General features: G+C 45.5%; 1 protein-coding gene across 1 annotated transcript in view; it reads right to left on the bottom strand.

Annotated features, from left to right (window-relative positions):
* The window catches only part of LOC138286679 (rac GTPase-activating protein 1-like), a 312,034-nt gene that overhangs the window by 22,089 nt on the left and 270,523 nt on the right, over positions 1-19,422 (bottom strand). The window contains exons 9-12 of the mRNA XM_069227153.1: positions 16,895-17,059; positions 14,498-14,593; positions 7,836-8,034; positions 1,993-2,098 (exon numbers count right to left, since the gene is read on the bottom strand). Coding sequence (XP_069083254.1) covers positions 1,993-2,098; positions 7,836-8,034; positions 14,498-14,593; positions 16,895-17,059 — 566 coding nt within the window. The remainder of the gene's footprint in view (positions 1-1,992; positions 2,099-7,835; positions 8,035-14,497; positions 14,594-16,894; positions 17,060-19,422) is intronic.

Below are 19,422 nucleotides of genomic sequence, written 5' to 3'. Positions count from 1 at the left end.
TCTTCTCACTGTTTGTAAGCCCCTGACCATCCAGTTTGTACATGATGGAAAGATCACTGGTACCAACCCTCATCTTAATGGCTGGTTCGTCTAACAAGCCTTCCACACTCAGAAGACCTTCTAATGCAGCTCAACCCCCACCCTACAGCCACAGAGTCAAACAAATACAAGGGGTAAGGTGTCATGAGAGATTGGAAGGGTGTCAGAGTCCAAGAAAACCAGAGGGGTGAGCGTCAGAGAAAAGCAGAGGGGTGAGCCTCAGAGAATACCAGAAGGGTGAGCCTCAGAGAATACCAGAAGGGTGAGCCTCAGAGAAAACCAGAAGGGTGAGCCTCAGAGAAAACCAGAAGGGTGAGCCTCAGAGAAAACCAGAAGGGTGAGCCTCAGAGAAAACCAGAAGGGTGAGCCTCAGAGAAAACCAGAAGGGTGAGCCTCAGAGAAAACCAGAAGGGTGAGCCTCAGAGAAAACCAGAAGGGTGAGCCTCAGAGAAAACCAGAAGGGTGAGCCTCAGAGAAAACCAGAAGGGTCAGCCTCAGAGAAAACCAGAAGGGTGAGCCTCAGAGAAAACCAGAAGGGTGAGCCTCAGAGAAAACCAGAAGGGTGAGCCTCAGAGAAAACCAGAAGGGTCAGCCTCAGAGAAAACCAGAAGGGTGAGCCTCAGAGAAAACCAGAAGGGTGAGCCTCAGAGAAAACCAGAAGGGTGAGCCTCAGAGAAAACCAGAAGGGTGAGCCTCAGAGAAAACCAGAAGGGTGAGCCTCAGAGAAAACCAGAAGGGTGAGCCTCAGAGAAAACCAGAAGGGTGAGCCTCAGAGAAAACCAGAAGGGTGAGCCTCAGAGAAAACCAGAAGGGTGAGCCTCAGAGAAAACCAGAAGGGTGAGCCTCAGAGAAAACCAGAAGGGTGAGCCTCAGAGAAAACCAGAAGGGTGAGCCTCAGAGAAAACCAGAAGGGTGAGCCTCAGAGAAAACCAGAGGGGTGAGCCTCAGAGAAAACCAGAGGGGTGAGCGTCAGAGAAAACCAGAGGGGTGAGCGTCAGAGAAAACCAGAGGGGTGAGCGTCAGAGAAAACCAGAGGGGTGAGCGTCAGAGAAAACCAGAGGGGTGAGCGTCAGAGAAAACCAGAGGGGTGAGCGTCAGAGAAAACCAGAGGGGTGAGCGTCAGAGAAAACCAGAGGGGTGAGCGTCAGAGAAAACCAGAGGGGTGAGGGTCAGAGAAAACCAGAAGGGGTCATAGTCAGACAAAAACAGATAGGTCAGTGTATGACAATACTACAGGGGTCAGCGTTAGGAAAAACTAAATGGGGTCATGGTCAAACAAAAACAGAGATGTCATGCAAAAATATTCAGGTCAGCATTTCGGAAAGGGGGGAGTGCCAGAAATGTAGGGGGCAGCGCTAAAGAGAAATGGAGGTGGAGAGAGGGCAGAAGGGGTCAGTGTCTGAGAGAAGCAGGTCAGCATCTAGGAGAAGGGGCCAGCGCGTGAGAGAAGGGAAGGTGGCATTGTCAGAGGAGGAGTTCAGTGCCTGTAAAGAGGCGGTCAGCATCTGACAAACACAAGCGGTCAGGGGTCAGCATCAGAGAAGTGTTAAGTGTCAGAGAAGGGGTTAGAGTCAAGGGAACGGTTGTTGGATCAGCGTCTCAGAGACCGTGAGGGTCACCATCTGAGAAGATAGAGGAGAGGGGGGTCAGTATGAGAGAGAACTGAGGGGGTGGCACCATTTGAGAGGATGACAGGGGGCAGCATCTGATACAAAAGACGGGTCAGGATCAGAGAATGGTTGGGATCACTGTGTGAGACACTCTAGGGTGCAGGTGTTCAAGAGATCATAGGAGGTCAGCATCTGACAGAATATAGAGGGTCAGCACCTCTCAGAAGGGAGCGAGCACCTCTAAGTTGTCTTCAGTTTTCAAAGCAGCCTGAAGAACAGCAGGAGTGAAAAGGGACTTTTCTTCTTGTGCTGAGAGACAAGGGTAGCAAAGGGTTCATCATACCTGTGCAGATGCAGAATGAGGTACGCTAACGTGTCTCTGTTTGCCAGAGGCAGCTTCATCACTACCTGGCACATCTCGGCTTTGCTGTCCTCCTCGTTGATGATATCTGGGGATTGAACCAAGTACATGGTGGCGTTATGAGAACTACCGTCTCTTCTGTTTAACCATCTTACTCCCTTCCACTCACACACCCAAATAGCCACCAGGGTACAGGGAGATCTTTCCCACTCCTCTCATCAGCCATCATATCTGCAGCCGAGAAGTATCAGAAAGCAGATGCATGACATCCAGACATCTTTCACTCTTCTCAGCAGCCCAGAACCTGCAGAGAGCAACCATGCAACTTCAGACCTACCTCAGTCTGTACATCACTGGCTTGGTCATCTATAGCTGAGAACATACAGAGAGCTGACCAACCGAAGGACAGCTTCTTCACTTCTCTTACCATCTCTTGAAACCTAGACCCAAATACCCACAGGCGCATAACGAGGATCTCCCTCACTACTCAGGATTTCACTGTCATTTTATATCTACAGCCCAGAGCCCATGCGTAGGGTTCAAGACACACAGAGAGTCTCCAGGATTTCCGGACCCTGGTGATAGTCCTCTGTGTGATTGGTACTAATACATAGGCAGTAGTAGGACCTCACCTAATGGTTAGAATCAAAACAAGGACCTTTACATATTCTCCAAACAATTAGGAATTTAGAAAACTGTAAAACACTGAAAAGCAGCTCCTTCGAATGTGGCCTCTTCTTATACAAGGATCTACACTTGTAAAAGAGAAAGTAAAAGAAACAGCTATGGTAGGTGTAGGCAAGACTACTGAGCTGGAGTAACTGGCCCTGGGCCTTAAAAGGTGCAGTATCCTGAAAACAGACAAACACAATGGATGTGACCCACCAAGACTATTACCATCACCGCAACAGCTTTGTACCCACCCTCCCAGGGGCTTCTGTTCTCCAGCTGTGACAGGTCCCTTACGTTCTTGAGAAAGATGCAAAACATAGTGAGCCCTGAAATATTAGCTGGGGAAAAGCTGGATGTTATGAATACTGCGTCAGATAGACTTTTAGAGGATAAATCAGAGATCGGGCTTAGCGTGGACGATGTGAACACAATGACGTTGAGATCTTCTAAAGACTTCTTCAAATGAGACAATGAACAAAGAACATCAAAAAGGGCCCCTGTGGGGCCTAGGTAGCCCTACCACACATGCAGCACCAGGACAGCTAGGAGGGGGCACCGGACCCATCTAGTTCTGGAACCATCAAGCCCTTTAAACCAATAACAATGGGTGCGGACCCTGCGGTTTCTGCAAATGACTCTACCAGGGCAGGAGGTCTCAGGTGATGCCAGCTTGATGGTAAATGGTATAAATTGCCACTTCCTTCTTACCGACAAACTATTCCCCACAACCCCACCTGCATCCCAGGGCGAGATAGCATGGCATGGGATATGTAGACAGAGGATTTAAAAAAGTGTGGCACAGGGGACCACCTCTCTAAAGAATAAAAAACAGAGGGAGTTACCCCTGTACAAAAACACAACAAACAACACACAAGGGGACAGGCAGGCCAAGGAAACTGGGGTTAAATCTGGGCAAAACAGAAAAACAAAAAAAAAAAAAAAAAATTGCCCAGGGAATTTGAAGAGCAGGACCGCCAATACATAGCAGAGATTTAAAAGCAGGACTTCCACCGACGAACAGTACGCCGATGACCTTCCTGCTGTGAAAAATCCTACAACTGAGATAGGTAAAGGATAAACACTCATTTGGGCTATGGTCAGAATTCATGGTGCTGACATGAAATTCTCCAGAACATCATCTCCCTGGAGGATCACCTCATCTACTGGCAATGCACTATAAAAAAAAATACCTCAATTGAAAATGCTTTATCAATGGTTCTGTCATAGAACCAATTAGTAGGTTGATGAACAGAGGCTGTTGACCATAGAGAAGACTCTGCAGCTTGGATGTGGTGAAGGAAGACAGTGATACTGAAATGCTCAGATTAAGTATTCCGCTACAGCTGTGGTGGGGGTGCTACAGATGGTTTAACAATGCTCCTCCCCCCAGTCTAGAGAGTCCTGTGCAGCTGATCCCCAGGACCCTCTTAAAAGTCCTCTAAAACTACTGTTGCTTACATTCTGCCTTCAATCAAGATGTCCCACAGAGGTCTTGATGGACTGGATCCATCTCAAGTTTTAGGATACTCACAAAATATGAATACAAATCAAAATAAAGATAAAAACAGGGACAAAGAAATCAAACCCTGAAGTATAAGAGATGATGATGGGGCTGTACTGACTGTAAAATACTCCAGAATGGACTGGTACAAGTGGTACCCAGATCTCCTATGTGACTCCTCTAAAGTGTGTCAGTCACAAAGGGTTGCTGCTTCTAGGGTCAAGTCTAACAAAGTGCAGAGGGAAGGTAAATCTAGCTAATGGTAAAAGAGAAACCCTGCTAGTCTAAGTCTCTTTCTGTGGCAACAATTGTGGCGTGAGTGTGAGGAGTGGGATTCCAGGAAGTGCTAGTTCCAGGACTCCTGGTCTGCCCCAGGATACACCTGCGATCTGTCCATTCAGCTTTACAGTCCTACGTCTTTCACTACACAATCGGAGTAGATACAAGTGACTTTTCCCTAGGAAAAATAAAGTCTTTAAACTGAGCAGCTGCGCCTTCATTAGTTTTTGCAGTGCCCTTTCGTGTACACTAATTTCTTGTTTTTACCTTTAACCACTGACTGTTTTCAGCATGTTTGTAGAGATTTTAGTTTGGCCACTCTCGGAACTTGGTAATCATCGATGCTTGACTTCTAATTCCTGATTAGTTTAGGTTTTCTTCAGAAAGGCACCACACACACTAATTGCAAGCACAACACTAGATATCTTAGAATAACCTTGATAGGATTTTTGCTCTATTGTTAAAGTGATCACTCTGCCCTTTTCAGTAAGTTTTGTTTCTATGTTTACACTCCAGGCTGTATATATGATCATCTGCTGGTCAGATGAGAAAATAATTTTTTTAAATTATATCAACCGCTTTGTCCTGATTATGACCTGTTGTCTTTTTGCAAATGGGTTGAAACGTCACTTTTTGACAACTGCATCACTGGACTAGCTGCACAGCAATAAAAGGATACTGTCCCTCTTTTGCATGGCCCAAACTCAAAAAATGTCCAAACACTTGACAGTCTTTGCACTGCTTGTACCGTTAGAAAGTTATTTCAAAGCAATGTTGTTAGTAATTGCAATTCATGTGAGTACTAATAGGAGTACTGCAATGCTTGCACCTAATAACATGAGTAAATATGATCTATCAGCTGATAAAAAATAAAAATGTATCAGTCCTGTGCAGATATGGTTTGTGTGTTATAATTTGTCGTTCTACTCATTCAGAAGATGTTAGCATCATACACAAGACACCGGATTCTCTGCTTTACAACTGTAGAAGATATTTTCTCTGACTACTCTGTAGCTTCCACAAGGAGGCCTTTGCTTGGTTATTTCTCTTAAGTATGGTTCCAGTATGAGTATGAGTCCAGTTGTACTATTGCATTTAATGTAACTAATTTACCCACATACCACTCAAGCAAATAGCCTTATCTTTGGAACTATTAGAGTGCAAGAGATGCCTTAAAAGGAAGAAGTGCTAGAACATCCGAATGTGCTGTTCCACAAGGCCCCAAATATTGTACTAGACCACAGGTCACGCAGTTTACCTTTTGAGTTAATGCAGAGCGCGGTTCCAAACCATAAACTTGAAGGTCTGCCTTTGACCGGATACAAGATCTTCAAGAGGGTTATTTGGACTGCAGTTTTAGGAGAGTACCCATTGTAAGAGGATGCTAATGTGTTACTCTATGGCACAAGCCTTATTTGGAAGGCTCAGCACTTCCATCCAATGGGATGCTATGGGATCAGCATGGCCCTAGCACTTGAAGCTCCACTAGGATGACTTTCTGCAAAGCACAATGGGATGTGGTAGTTTACGGTGGATGTTTCAAGAGGAGGCCCAAGAATTTGGGCTCACATTGGCACCTGAAAAGATGGAAGGACTGGGTGGCAGATCACCAGGGGAGTGAACTGGATTTGGTAAAGATGGCATTGACATTACTTAAAGACATAGTAGTGCCAATTTTGAAGATGCTGTGGAGGCTGGTTTCCACAGCTAAAATGGCCATTCTGCCAATCCAGCATCCTTCCGGTGGGCTGCAGGGTGACGGGCTGTATTCAGACCAGGATGGCCTGCCATCACCGAACTATGCCCTCATTGCCCCACTCCAGTTGTGGCTTCTGGACTGCGAGGATGGCTTGAACATTTTGGTTTCCGGGCCAACCCTTGAGGGTTTTCTGAAGGATGTAAATGGCATAAGTAGTTGGATGCTGCAGGCCAAGGCAATGTGGGGTGCGCACATGTTCTTCTGAAAATCACTAGAGTGTGACGGTTCAGCTTTTATTTTAGTGGTCAATGAAATGTGGGTAAACATATGGTTCACTATTACGTTTCTGAAAAATGTTCCCTTGCTATGGCCCCTGTAGCTGTGGGGACAAGGTTTGGCTACGTGACCGATCCACCTTAATATAGCAATAATTAACATTGCAATAATGAAACAATAGTGTCCCAGGAGAACAGAAAAGGGGCCAAAGCTGAAGTCTTGAAGCTTCTTGTGTTGCACTGCAAGACTAATTAGCACAAAATGCGTTTCTGGTGCATAAGTCATGCGTTGGCTCCAGACACAAAAACAGCCATGTTCACGCCCCTGGGTTGTGGTAAACAGCAGACAGAAGACGCTAAGGCTGTTTAAAGGGTCGTGGGCAGATCCCAGCATGGAAACCAATACACTGTGTTGGTTTGAAACTATAAGAAAGAAGAGGTCTTGGCAACTGGAGTTGTTTGAGCCAATATGGGAGAAACTGGTAAAGATGTTCTGGGTTGGACTGGTAGGGCAATCTCTCGGTGGCTGCTATGGGCTGGCCAGTGGTCAAGTTACCAGAACTGCCGGAATGTGAAGGGCTCGCAGCCTTGTTAAGAAAAGGCCTGGGATCGGTATGCCTTATGTTGACAAAATCCAACATAGAAGAGAAGTGAACCTGGAAGATAAAGATGTGGGCATGGAAGGATGTGGCAGTGGATCTAACAATGTCATCATGACACCGAGGAGCTGAGCGGTGGGAATCCCAGCTCGGTGGTCAGGCGTCGAAGAGGAATGGAATGGTACAAATAATGGCAAGTTATTAACGGTCACAAGGAAATGTCCTATTAGAGGGAGCCCATTGATGAAAGAGTTTAAGATCCACTCATTGTGGATAGGGACAGTATGGAGTGAGCTATGCGGGGAACAAATAATGAAGACTCATAGCAACAATGGGTGGAGGTGGGTACTGGGGAACAGGGCAAGCGGCAACGGTGAGGGGAACAGGCATGTAGCAACGTGGAGCTCGAGGGGGGAGGAGGGGACATGCCCTGAAGACCACATGCACTCAGAGTGTTGCAAATAAAAATCTCAGAAGAATATGCTACCAGTGGAAAGACACGGCACTGGGCAAGGAAGCAGTCCGTGGGCCATGCTCCAGGAGAGGGACAAACCCATGAAGAGGAAATGAAGCTGCCATGTGCGGACCATAGAAGAGCAAGGAAATGAGCGACGAAGACGCTAATTAATAATTAGCAATGGATGGACTCTAAGACCAAAATGTCTCGAAGGAAACAGGGGGAAATAAAAATGTCTCGACTATAAGGTAAGATGTTTTTAAACACTACACAGATATCAATCAGTCCACACCCTTCAGTTTGATAGGTCGGAACTCCAACAAAATCTAAACTATGGACCTACCAGCCGCCTCCAGGAAATGTGAATGAAGATGGAAAGTGACCAGGGGCTCTTTCAAGTTGCGTAGGAAGTCCTTCAGCAACCCGCACACAGCATGGATGTCATCCACTCTGTTCAGATGAAGTGGTCCCTTCCCTCGTAGGAATTTCTGCTTCAAGTCTTTCACCAGGCGGTCACAGCCAGGAACACGGTATATCCCTTTCTGTCAAAGGGAGACATTAACAGGTCAGGCACTGGAGAGAGGGACAGGCACATATTCTCTCAAAACAAGGCACAAGAACAGATCTGAAAACAGTAAAAGGAGGGAGATGTACAACCCCTTGTGCCTTATCAAAACACTAGAACAGGCCAGGAACCAGGGGGAGGAGAGACAGTACACTCAACTCTGCCAAAGAGTCACAAGAACAAGTCATGAAACAGGGAGAGGGGAATAGGGTCAATGTCATACTACTGATGACAGACAGACAGAAGGACAGTCTGGGACCCAAGAAAAACAAGAATAGTTTATATATTGTTCTACCATATACAGGGAGTGCAGAATTATTAGGCAAATGAGTATTTTGACCACATCATCCTCTTTATGCATGTTATCTTACTCCAAGCTGTATAGGCTCGAAAGCCTACTACCAATTAAGCATATTAGGTGATGTGCATCTCTGTAATGAGAAGGGGTGTGGTCTAATGACATCAGCACCCTATATCAGGTGTGCATATTATTAGGCAACTTCCTTTCCTTTGGCAAAATGGGTCAAAAGAAGGACTGGACAGGCTCAGAAAAGTCAAAAATAGTGAGATATCTTGCAGAGGGATGCAGCACTCTTAAAATTGCAAAGCTTCTGAAGCGTGATCATCGAACAATCAAGCGTTTCATTCAAAATAGTCAATAGGGTCGCAAGAAGCGTGTGGAAAAACCAAGGCGCAAAATAACTGCCCATGAACTGAGAAAAGTCAAGCGTGCAGCTGCCACGATGCCACTTGCCACCAGTTTGGCCATATTTCAGAGCTGCAACATCACTGGAGTGCCCAAAAGCACAAGGTGTGCAATACTCAGAGACATGGCCAAGGTAAGAAAGGCTGAAAGACGACCACCACTGAACAAGACACACAAGCTGAAACGTCAAGACTGGGCCAAGAAATATCTCAAGACTGATTTTTCTAAGGTTTTATGGACTGATGAAATGAGTGAGTCTTGATGGGCCAGATGGATGGGCCCGTGGCTGGATTGGTAAAGGGCAGAGAGCTCCAGTCCGACTCAGACGCCAGCAAGGTGGAGGTGGAGTACTGGTTTGGGCTGGTATCATCAAAGATGAGCTTGTGGGGCCTTTTCGGGTTGAGGATGGAGTCAAGCTCAACTCCCAGTCCTACTGCCAGTTCCTGGAAGACACCTTCTTCAAGCAGTGGTACAGGAAGAAGTCTGCATCCTTCAAGAAAAACATGATTTTCATGCAGGACAATGCTCCATCACACGCGTCCAAGTACTCCACAGCGTGGCTGGCAAGAAAGGGTATAAAAGAAGGAAATCTAATGACATGGCCTCCTTGTTCACCTGATCTGAACCCCATTGAGAACCTGTGGTCCATCATCAAATGTGAGATTTACAAGGAGGGAAAACAGTACACCTCTCTGAACAGTGTCTGGGAGGCTGTGGTTGCTGCTGCACGCAATGTTGATGGTGAACAGATCAAAACACTGACAGAATCCATGGATGGCAGGCTTTTGAGTGTCCTTGCAAAGAAAGGTGGCTATATTGGTCACTGATTTGTTTTTGTTTTGTTTTTGAATGTCAGAAATGTATATTTGTGAATGTTGAGATGTTATATTGGTTTCACTGGTAATAATAAATAATTGAAATGGGTATATATTTTTTTTTGTTAAGTTGCCTAATAATTATGCACAGTGATAGTCACCTGCACACACAGATATCCCCCTAACATAGCTAAAACTAAAAACAAACTAAAAACTACTTCCAAAAATATTCAGCTTTGATATTAATTAGTTTTTTGGGTTCATTGAGAACATGGTTGTTGTTCAATAATAAAATTAATCCTCAAAAATACAACTTGCCTAATAATTCTGCACTCCCTGTATATATATATATATATATATATATATATATATATACATATATATATATACACACACACACACACACACACACACACACACACACACATACACACACACACACACACACACACAGGGGACACTGTGGGGAAATCTATCAGCCAGAATGATCAGTAACGTGATATCGCCTTCAGTCAAAGACACTGTTGAGCAACTTAAACAGAGCAGCATGTACCTGTAGAAGGAAGGCTGTTGCACAGTGGGGGAAAGTACAACAATGAGCTGATCTGTGGGCTGAGTAATTACCAGTGACAGGGAATAATTCAAGCGTTCCACATAGTGTGACACGCCTCAAGCGCGACCCGTACGCCAAGATGCCGCTCACATGCTAACCATGCCATAAGAATCAAAGCACGCGTCACTCGAAGGTCCAACTTCAATCTGTGCGGGCTGCGGGAGGACAGTATAGGTGCACTTTGCGAGTGGTGTAGGATATGCGCAGCCTATCCTTCATGGTTAAAGAGTGTGCAGGAGAAAATCAATTTTTGCGGTTCTTGTGTGCATCTGTGGGTGCTGTGAACCCCGGAATTGTACACTCCAAAAATTTACCTCAACAGAATGTCCACAGGTTGATGAATATGAGATGGTGTTAAACCTCTATTTCATGAGGCATTGTGCCCCCGAGGTAAGGCACCTCCCAACACATTGAAAATACAGTGTATTAAGTAAGTGTCCCCTCAAACATCGAGTTCTAGATTAGAAGAATACATGTTGAAGGTTTATTACAGAATTCAAAACCATTACAATACAGTGTCAGCATAGGGCCATTGCCATGAAGAGTTTCAGCAGATAGGGCAGGCAGAACATGTGAGAGACCAAAATAATTGTAAAACCCAAATGAGCAGCAAAGTCACAAGAGAAACCAACAGTATCTCTAGTAGACTCGTAAAGGCTCCTGGCCCTCTCCCAAAATTAGGGTTCATATAGGAAATCTTCTCCTAGAACAGGAAGTGTATATTCATCATGATGTGACCAAATGTATCTTAATTATGGACAATCAGCACACATTTATATAAATGTGATATTGCCTTAGCTCCCATGCACTATCCTACAACTTGAAGGCTGATTCCGCCCGCTCTATGCTAACGTCATTCGGAGAGGGTTAAACAAAGTAGATGCACGACCAGCAGCAAACTATTATGAATGAATAGGGCACAGTGAGCTATCGGAAGGTCCTTGAAGAAAGACGGTATCAGGACCACGATAGAAAGATTTTACCAAAAACAGTCAATGGAAATCAACAAACATGATTCTGCTACAGGAACAAAACCGCGCAGGAGGAAGCAGACATTGTGAAAAGTATGGCAGCAGGGCCTAGATTGAGGCCTAGTTACTATGAGGCAGGAAAACATACTCCTACATGATAAAAGAAATCAGTTTCATATGCATTAGTACTATAACCGTGTAGACACGTATGTACTACAAAGTGAAACTACATTCTGCACATTGTTCATAATGTGTAAAAATATAAATACACAAAACTCTTTGACGTAGGGGCTTAAGGAGAGCTTTGTTGTGCTAGGCTGCCCTGACCTCTGCTGACCTGGGACCCCATACATTTGCACTCCTTCCCGGTATCCTGCAGACTCTGGAGGTCAGAGCCACCCCCCTTCGTAGTTCACATGTAGTGCCCCTGCCATATCATTCCTAGTCCCGCCCCCTCTTTACAGCCTGATCTCCTTCAGAAAAGATAGGGCCTACTGCCAGGGCACAAATACACACCTGAATCTGACCCGGTTGAGGCCAGATCAGAATACCTTTTGTGTCCATGACCCGGCATGCGCCGACCATGAAGTGGCCAACCAGGACCTGGGGCGACATCCCTGTAGACATCAGAATGGCCCTAACCTTCTGATCTTCAGAGGCCATCACGGCTCTACGTGATATGAGGAAACACTCTCAAATAATCAGCTTCTTTATTTTAAATCTTCTATTGAAATCAAACTTCAAAACCCTTCAGAAATTAACTATTACAAGGTAAGCATGGAAACTAATTGCACACTCAAATGTTTTCATAAAATGTAGTTTACTGATAGAATTATTTGTATGCAGGGTGCTAAATCCAAGCAGACCTCTGCCACCAAGTGTGAGTAATGTAACCGAGATAAGAGCACAGAACAGCAACAAGCCAATTCCAAGTTTACACCTGTAGCACGTCAGCAATCATAACCTTTGTAATGTATCAAAACACTGTGTGCAATGTATGCAAGTACAGATATCTAACTAACGGGCCTGACAGGAGCTTTAATTGCCCAAAGTTTAACGATGAGCACAGAACAGTCATGAAAGTAGACAAGATGGTTTGTCCCTTTGAATGGGGCTTTCTCACGGCTGCAGCGGATAATGATTTACAATGGATGTACGGAAACAATTATATACTACATTTATGAACTTGTTTACCTTGCCAGATCCAACATAGAATTAGTCTCCCCAGAAAGCAAACAACCTAACCGTATTCAGTAACCAATAAAATCAAACTTGTCTAGTTTTATCCTGGGTGTAGAACCAACCATACACAATGCTGCTTCCTCAAACCACCCACCTAAGTGGAGTCATGGCAAGAAGAAGATTCAAGGAAAGTAAATCCCACTCGGATTGTGAGAGCCAAACGAACAGTCGGTACAAACTTAAGCCAGTCCATATGCTGCAGCAACAAACCTTTCTGCGTCAATGACTAAGAGTCACTTTCTCTTGATTCTTGAGAGCGTTCCAGGAAAGATGTTTCTTGGCAGTCTATAGCATGCAGAATGTAAATGTCTTCCCATCACTGCAGATCTGGGACCTTGCAGAGTATCACAAGAAGGTCTCAACCCCAGAGTAGATAAGTTCCCACTTGATGGCTTGTAGGTCCCATCTGCGCATCAGGTTTGTCCGACTGCAATCAGGTACAATAGAAATCCCGGAGTCCTCTTCAGAAAGATTTCCATCTTTGCCGTAACTGAGATCACTAGACCTCTTTGACCAGGATTGGCCAGTTCAGCCAATACTATGCCAGTTTTTGGTGTCTTTCCAGTGGAACGGTTAGTGGACAGCCTTGTGGTACTCCAGACCGACACTGCGTCAGGAGATTCATTGGCAGATTCACAAAGGATCACTTCGCGCTAAACCTTTTGCACCCCTATCTCTAGAGAGGCTTCCCAGAGTGCATAGTTTGCCAGCTTTGGACTCATTCTCAAGACAGTCCACCTCAGATTCCAAGTTTCCAAGTTGGAAATTGAAGCATACACAGAACCCTCGGATTGCTGGTAGCGCTGACTAAACTGAGGGTTCCGCATGATCTTCTGGAATGCGCATGCGTTGACTCAGCGTTCCGACATCATGCTTGGTGTTTAAGGTGGTTCATTACCTGCAAGTCTGTTAGAAATCTGGAACAACTGGCAAGTGTTCACCCTTTAAACACAAGTGACTCGATTGGGTGCAACTGTGAATACTGAGAAGATGGAAAGGGACACACATGCACTTCCTGGGCTCAGTTTTTAGGACTGGACAAGTGCACAGAACACACGCGAGAGTTTCGGATTCGTTTTAGCCCAATTTGGTACAAATTCCAAAACCAACAATGCATTGTTTTTTGTTTGTTCCTTCCCGCATAGGAGTCACCCATATATTTTTTGCCCGTGTGCTTGTTTGTGTGTGTTAATCACTGCCCAGGCCTGGCTTCTGTTACTTGCAACATTACATACAAGAAGAAATTGATTAAAAGTGCATTCAGAGGTATTCTTCAGCTCGAAACGCAGGTTTGTAAAGGCGGATTTCGTGTCCCGGAAGCACCGCCCCAGTCTCCATTCTGATCAGGATCTGAGAGGCTGAGCCTGGAAGACACTCATGCAGGCTCTGGTTTGCAACCAAATTAGGAGTGGGCATAATTTGTGTAATTCCGTGTTCCGTAATCCCTCAGAATCACCTAGAAATTCTCCAAGATAACATGGAATTACGAGAGAAGAGTAATTCTACATTTAGCACTATTTTCTTACCGCAAAAATGCCCCTTCTCTTCCAAAATGGACGCAAGGATGCATTTTGCTCTAAGAAATCGTGCTAAATGCAACGGAACATGAATAGCAAGTGCGAACAGCCACTCCCCAAACATGTGCTTAGGGTAGGATTTTCTCCCATCTTACTCTAGCCATTTGGCGCAAGTTTCTAAGCGTAAAATGCACCATAGCATCCAGCCGGAGGTGAGGGGGCATTTTGCACTAAGAAAAAAGTCTAAATGCAACAGAACAAACAGCGTGTGAAACTGCTCGATAAACGCTCTCTCCATAGGAATTGTTTTTTTCCCCCAAATTACTCTTAATTAAGTGAGTGGACGTGATTGTGATATTATTGGTAATTCTGCATCAAAGAGTAATGTGGAATTACTGAAATTACTCCGATTACTCCAGAATCTTTAAAATGATTCCTAGCCTAACCATTTGAGAGGCATATACGCTCCTGCCTGCAAAGAATAAGTCGGGGAAAGACCATTGCAAGATCACACTACTGGCTGACCTCTGGTATACAAATGACAATCAACACAACAAACAACATATAGTTCCTCACCTCCTTCAGTCCACGGAGCTCAATCTCGTTCACGCACTGAATGACCAGGGCAGGAATCCTGGGAGCTGTGGTTGGGGCAAAATCTGCCAGGGACCACTAGGGAGAGAGAGTTACAAGGACAGTGAGCCTCGGGAGCGGGTACATCAGCACACATGAGATCAGGAGAGCCCAACATGACGCTCACTGGGGTTCGTCAGTCATGGGTCAAAAAATCTAGTGAGCCCCTCTCTTCCCCCACCAACAAGTCCTCCCCCCTAAGGTTCTAACCTCACCATACTCTAGGTAGGCCAGAAGTCCACTGTCATGTGTTGCGTCTGGTGTCTTGCTAATCCTTGCATGTGTGAGCTGGTGCTAGGAATGATGAGTGCGGGTGAGAGAATGTGATGATGGAACGGGATGTTTGCATGCATGCTGCAAGCATATGTGTTCAAACCACCAGTGGTAACTTTTTTTTTTTTTTTTTTTTAACAATGCCCAGATGACCCTCATGCCACAGACTTAAAATTGTATTCCTTAAACTAGATGGTAGCACAACCCTTATTTTCACTTTTCAATAGAAACCCAATGTTCTCACTTCCCAAAACCATTTGAAAACATCATAAGTTATTATTTTTTATTTGGCTACCCTTTACTTACAAACCCACCTTACATCTTGTAAGTCACTCTACTTTTTGTAAGCTTCTAACCATTCTTTCTTGTCAATGCATTTCAACCCTTCCACTTCAATCATTGCAACATGGCAGTATTCCCATTCATCCTGTGGCGTTTCCTTCAATAGTAAGGGCAATCTACTTAGACAATCTGCCACTCTGTTCCTTACACCCACCACATAATACACACTAGAACTGAAGCCTTGCAACCACAGAGAAAGTCTTGCAATACTTAGAGAAGGTTTCTGTATCCCACTAGATGTTAACAACTTGGTGAGTGTGAGTGGTTTATGATCCGTCCCCTACTCAAACGCCACACACCGTCGTGCTAACGGCATTCACAGTCGTGCTAACGGCAGACACCCTCGTCCTAACTCCAGACACCCTCGTCCTAACTCCAGACACCCTCGTCCTAACTCCAGACACCCTCGTCCTAACTCCAGACACCCTCGTGCTAACTCCAGACACCCTCGTGCTAACTCCAGACACCCTCGTGCTAACTCCAGACACCCTCGTGCTAACTCCAGACACCCTCGTGCTAACTCCAGACACCCTCGTGCTAACTCCAGACACCCTCGTGCTAACTCCAGACACCCTCGTGCTAACTCCAGACACCCTCGTGCCACTACCAAATGAGAAATCCAGTCAGAAGACTCCACAAGTTCAGTTATTCCAGAGTCTTGTATTTTTTTAATCTCTAGTGCAATGTTCTTTCTTACCACCACAGGTATTTTCCTGATGCTGCGGATCACTAGACTGACGTTCTCTGGCAACACAATTCTATTTTAGAAGCCATCCAGACTTTGTCTTTCCCGTAAATACCTTAGGGAACTCTTTCCAGACTTTACATCCTATTTCTACACTGTTAATGCTCTATCGTATGAGCCCTGAGAAGGTACTAGGTCAGATACTATTGTGCCTTCCAACCCAACACAGAAGATCCCTTTTCAGTCACAAAGTTTCCCTTCCATTTTCCTTTCCTTAAATTCCAGCATAACTGTTCTAAAACCCAGCATACGGAGTGGTTCTCTTGTGGCACGGTCTGGTCTGGGGTGGGGGAGGCGGCTGGGAAGCACAAGTGGGAAACAGAAACATGAGTGGTGGAGGGAGAAGTAGAAGAGGAGAGAGCAACATTGGGAGCATGGAAGAACCTCACGAGGGAGAGGGCATCACAAGGGTAGGGTAGAAGCAAAGAAGGGAAATAACAAATGGAACGCAGGGGATGGGGAGTTTGGCGGGGAGAAGCGCACAATGGAGAGAGCTTGAAAACACAAGGACTCCCATGGAGTGCTTAACCAAGAAGTAGTTCCCTAAAAGTGAGCAGTGGAAGGATACAAGTCAGCAAATCAAAAGGATGGTAATGCAGTTATGCTCCAGGTGAGTAACAAGTAGAAGTAGAGGAAGGCAAGTCATCATAAAAAGCAAGCACATAGGAGTGACAGTAAAGTCAACCAATGGGCCGGCTAGAAGCCCACCGCAAGTTCATGGTAGGTTCACAATGGGACTTTAGCAAAACCTAAAAAGAGGGATGTGTTCTCAATATAATGTATTAGGTGTGCAACTTGGCACACGTACAGCAGCAAAGTAAGGGTACACAAAGAAACTAAAAGTGAACACAACTTATTTTCTTAAACACATATGTAAAAGAGAGTATGTGACAATTTACGCGAGTGCAGTTTATGCGTTTGCACCATTTCTGTGAAAGTGACCGCATTTAATGGGGAAAATGTAATTTTGGGAACCTCACCTGTCCTATCTTCACTGGGGCCAACACAGTGCCAGGGACACAGATCTTGGGGCAGATGTCCTTGCATTCAGGGTGAATCAGTAAGCGACAATCCCGGCACTTCAGGGACATTTTGCCAAACCGTGTTCTCTTGCCGCAGGCTGCACACGTCTCAGCTAGAATCACCTTTTGAGGCAAACAAGAATTCAGAAATATTACATTACCAGAAAACGTGGTGGGTTCAAACTGCCATTGAGTGGGTAAACTCTGAGTGAGCACGGATTGTACTAAGTATCTTGAAGAGCTGAGTATATGTGGAGATCTCTGGGTACACAATGACGTTAATATACCACATACAAGACATTACCAAAAATAAAAAAATACTAATTTGGGCAAGTTGTTCTACACTGAAAAGTAATATTCTTTGTGAGTGTTCAAATCCCTTGGGGATGCCACAGGGCAGACAGGAGCTACTGGGCCCCAACCATGGAGGTTGAGTTAGTTTGCCACTAGTGTCCTGGGGCTCACCCGACTATGGCTTTGTAAACTGGACCAAGTACAACACGTTCCACACTTGACTCTCAGGGTAACGAGGGCAAGGAGTCTGAAGGTTCAAGGGTTAGTGTGGGGAGCATGAGCTGAGAACTCAACAAGCAACCATCAGGCACAATACTATAATGTTCAGCCCAGTCTTTGTATTTTAGAAGAAATAAAGTAATTTTAATCCCACAGCAACATTCAATACTATACAATTCAGTCATTACAGGATGCAGGGTTGTTGAAGTTGTGCTACTCATGTGGTTCTACACTCCTCTCCCCTCCCCGGTTATCGTTTACTCTCCTTCTGAGGTTGGAGATGTTGTTATTACTGTTCCGTAGGTGAGGTTGCAGGCACAGGCTGGCTCAGGAGCAGATTCCCTAGGATTCATAAAACTGCAGTGAGCAACTCAGGTCAATGTCTTAAGGATGGCTTCTTGTATCCCACCGTCTCAATCAAGCACAGAGGTTTTACCCCCACACTTCTCAGTCTCACCCTCATCCCCAGGTGCAGCTAGGATCTGCAGTTACCTGATGTTGCCTAGCGGCCATCTGGACTGTGCAGCAGGAGTGGGGGTGTTCACACCCATACGGAGCGGACTCCTCTGCGGCTTGCTCACTGCAGTCACAGATTTGTGTAGGACCCTCAGAGGTCGGCTGCAAGCTGTTGCTTCAGCTGGCAAGAGTTGTGGCCTACAGGCCAGGTCCTTCTTCAGAAGTCAAGGCAGCCGCACCCACAAGGTCAATTTGGGGCTACTCACTGCAGTAGTTTTGGAACTTTCAAGTCATTCAGGCCTGCATCAGGGAACCACGTCGACTCTGGTAAGGCTGTTTTGCTTCCTCTAATATACTGTGCAGACAGACGGGAGACACATTGTTTGCACAGGCCACTCTTGGATTTCTCTGTCAAACTTGACAGCTTCCTCTGGGTGCTCCTCATACCAGAACTTGCTGCACCTCGCCATCCTCGACAGCCTCGACAGCCTCTCCTGCTGCAGGGCAAGGCACAAATGTTGTGACTTCAGGAGGTGTCCCCAGTGGTGTAATGAAACTTGAGAAGGCTCCCCTGCAAAATACATGGCGCCCCCCACGCTCCGTATCCAGTCAGAAGCTCACAGGCCTGGGGCCTGCCGCCTGTTCAGAGTGCCGGAGGGGGCCCCAACAGAACTCAGGGCCCCGTACTGAGGGGGCTATTGTTATGCCCCTGGGTGTCCCCTCACTTATGGGGCGGGAGACTGGTTGTCAGACAGACACAAGCTCTACTTATATAGCAGCCTTTGAGTACTATATGGAGCACACCCTTCCTTGGTCAAGAAGGACTTTGGACGCTAACAAAATTATATCTCACTTTTATCCCTGGTAAGGGAAGTGGACTATGCATAATGCATAAGTGAGCATGGGTAGGAGGCATGGCACCTCTACTTTAGAGATAGTTTGTCATTTTTCCCACAGGGAAAATTTTACCCTATTGAGAAAACCCAAACCTTGCTCTCCAACCACCCTTACTCTGCTCCCTTTCACCTCCCCTCTTTATAAGTGATTGGAGTGCTTCTACCATTTGGTGGGTGAGAACAGATCATAGTTCAGTTTGAGAATACGTACAAATGCCCACTTCAACTGCTTGAAGTGCATTTACTAGCATTGAATATCACTGCATACGGAGGTAATTTGTGCGTGAGTAAATGGATTTACAAATGCAAGTTCAGCGAACTGTGTGACTATTTTGCACTTATACATTGAGTGTTAGGAATGGGGTCTCTAGTTGGCAGTCACTTTACACCCTGTCCAAGTAGGGATCCCCACTCTAGTCAGGGTTAGGGAGTCACACAGCTAAGATAACTCCTGCTCACCCCCTTGGTAGCTTGGCACAGGCAGTCCGGCGTATCTCAGAGGCAATGTGTTAAGTATTTGTACCCACACACAGTAACACAGTGAAAACACTACAAATGGACACCACACCAGTTTAGAAAAATAGCCAATATTTATCTAAGTAAAACAAGACCAAAACGACA

This window comes from Pleurodeles waltl, chromosome 3_2 (genome assembly GCF_031143425.1).
Source record: "Pleurodeles waltl isolate 20211129_DDA chromosome 3_2, aPleWal1.hap1.20221129, whole genome shotgun sequence".
NCBI lineage: Eukaryota > Metazoa > Chordata > Amphibia > Caudata > Salamandridae > Pleurodeles > Pleurodeles waltl.
Note: the sequence above shows the minus strand (reverse complement) of the source record. Positions and strands in the feature narration are given on the sequence as shown.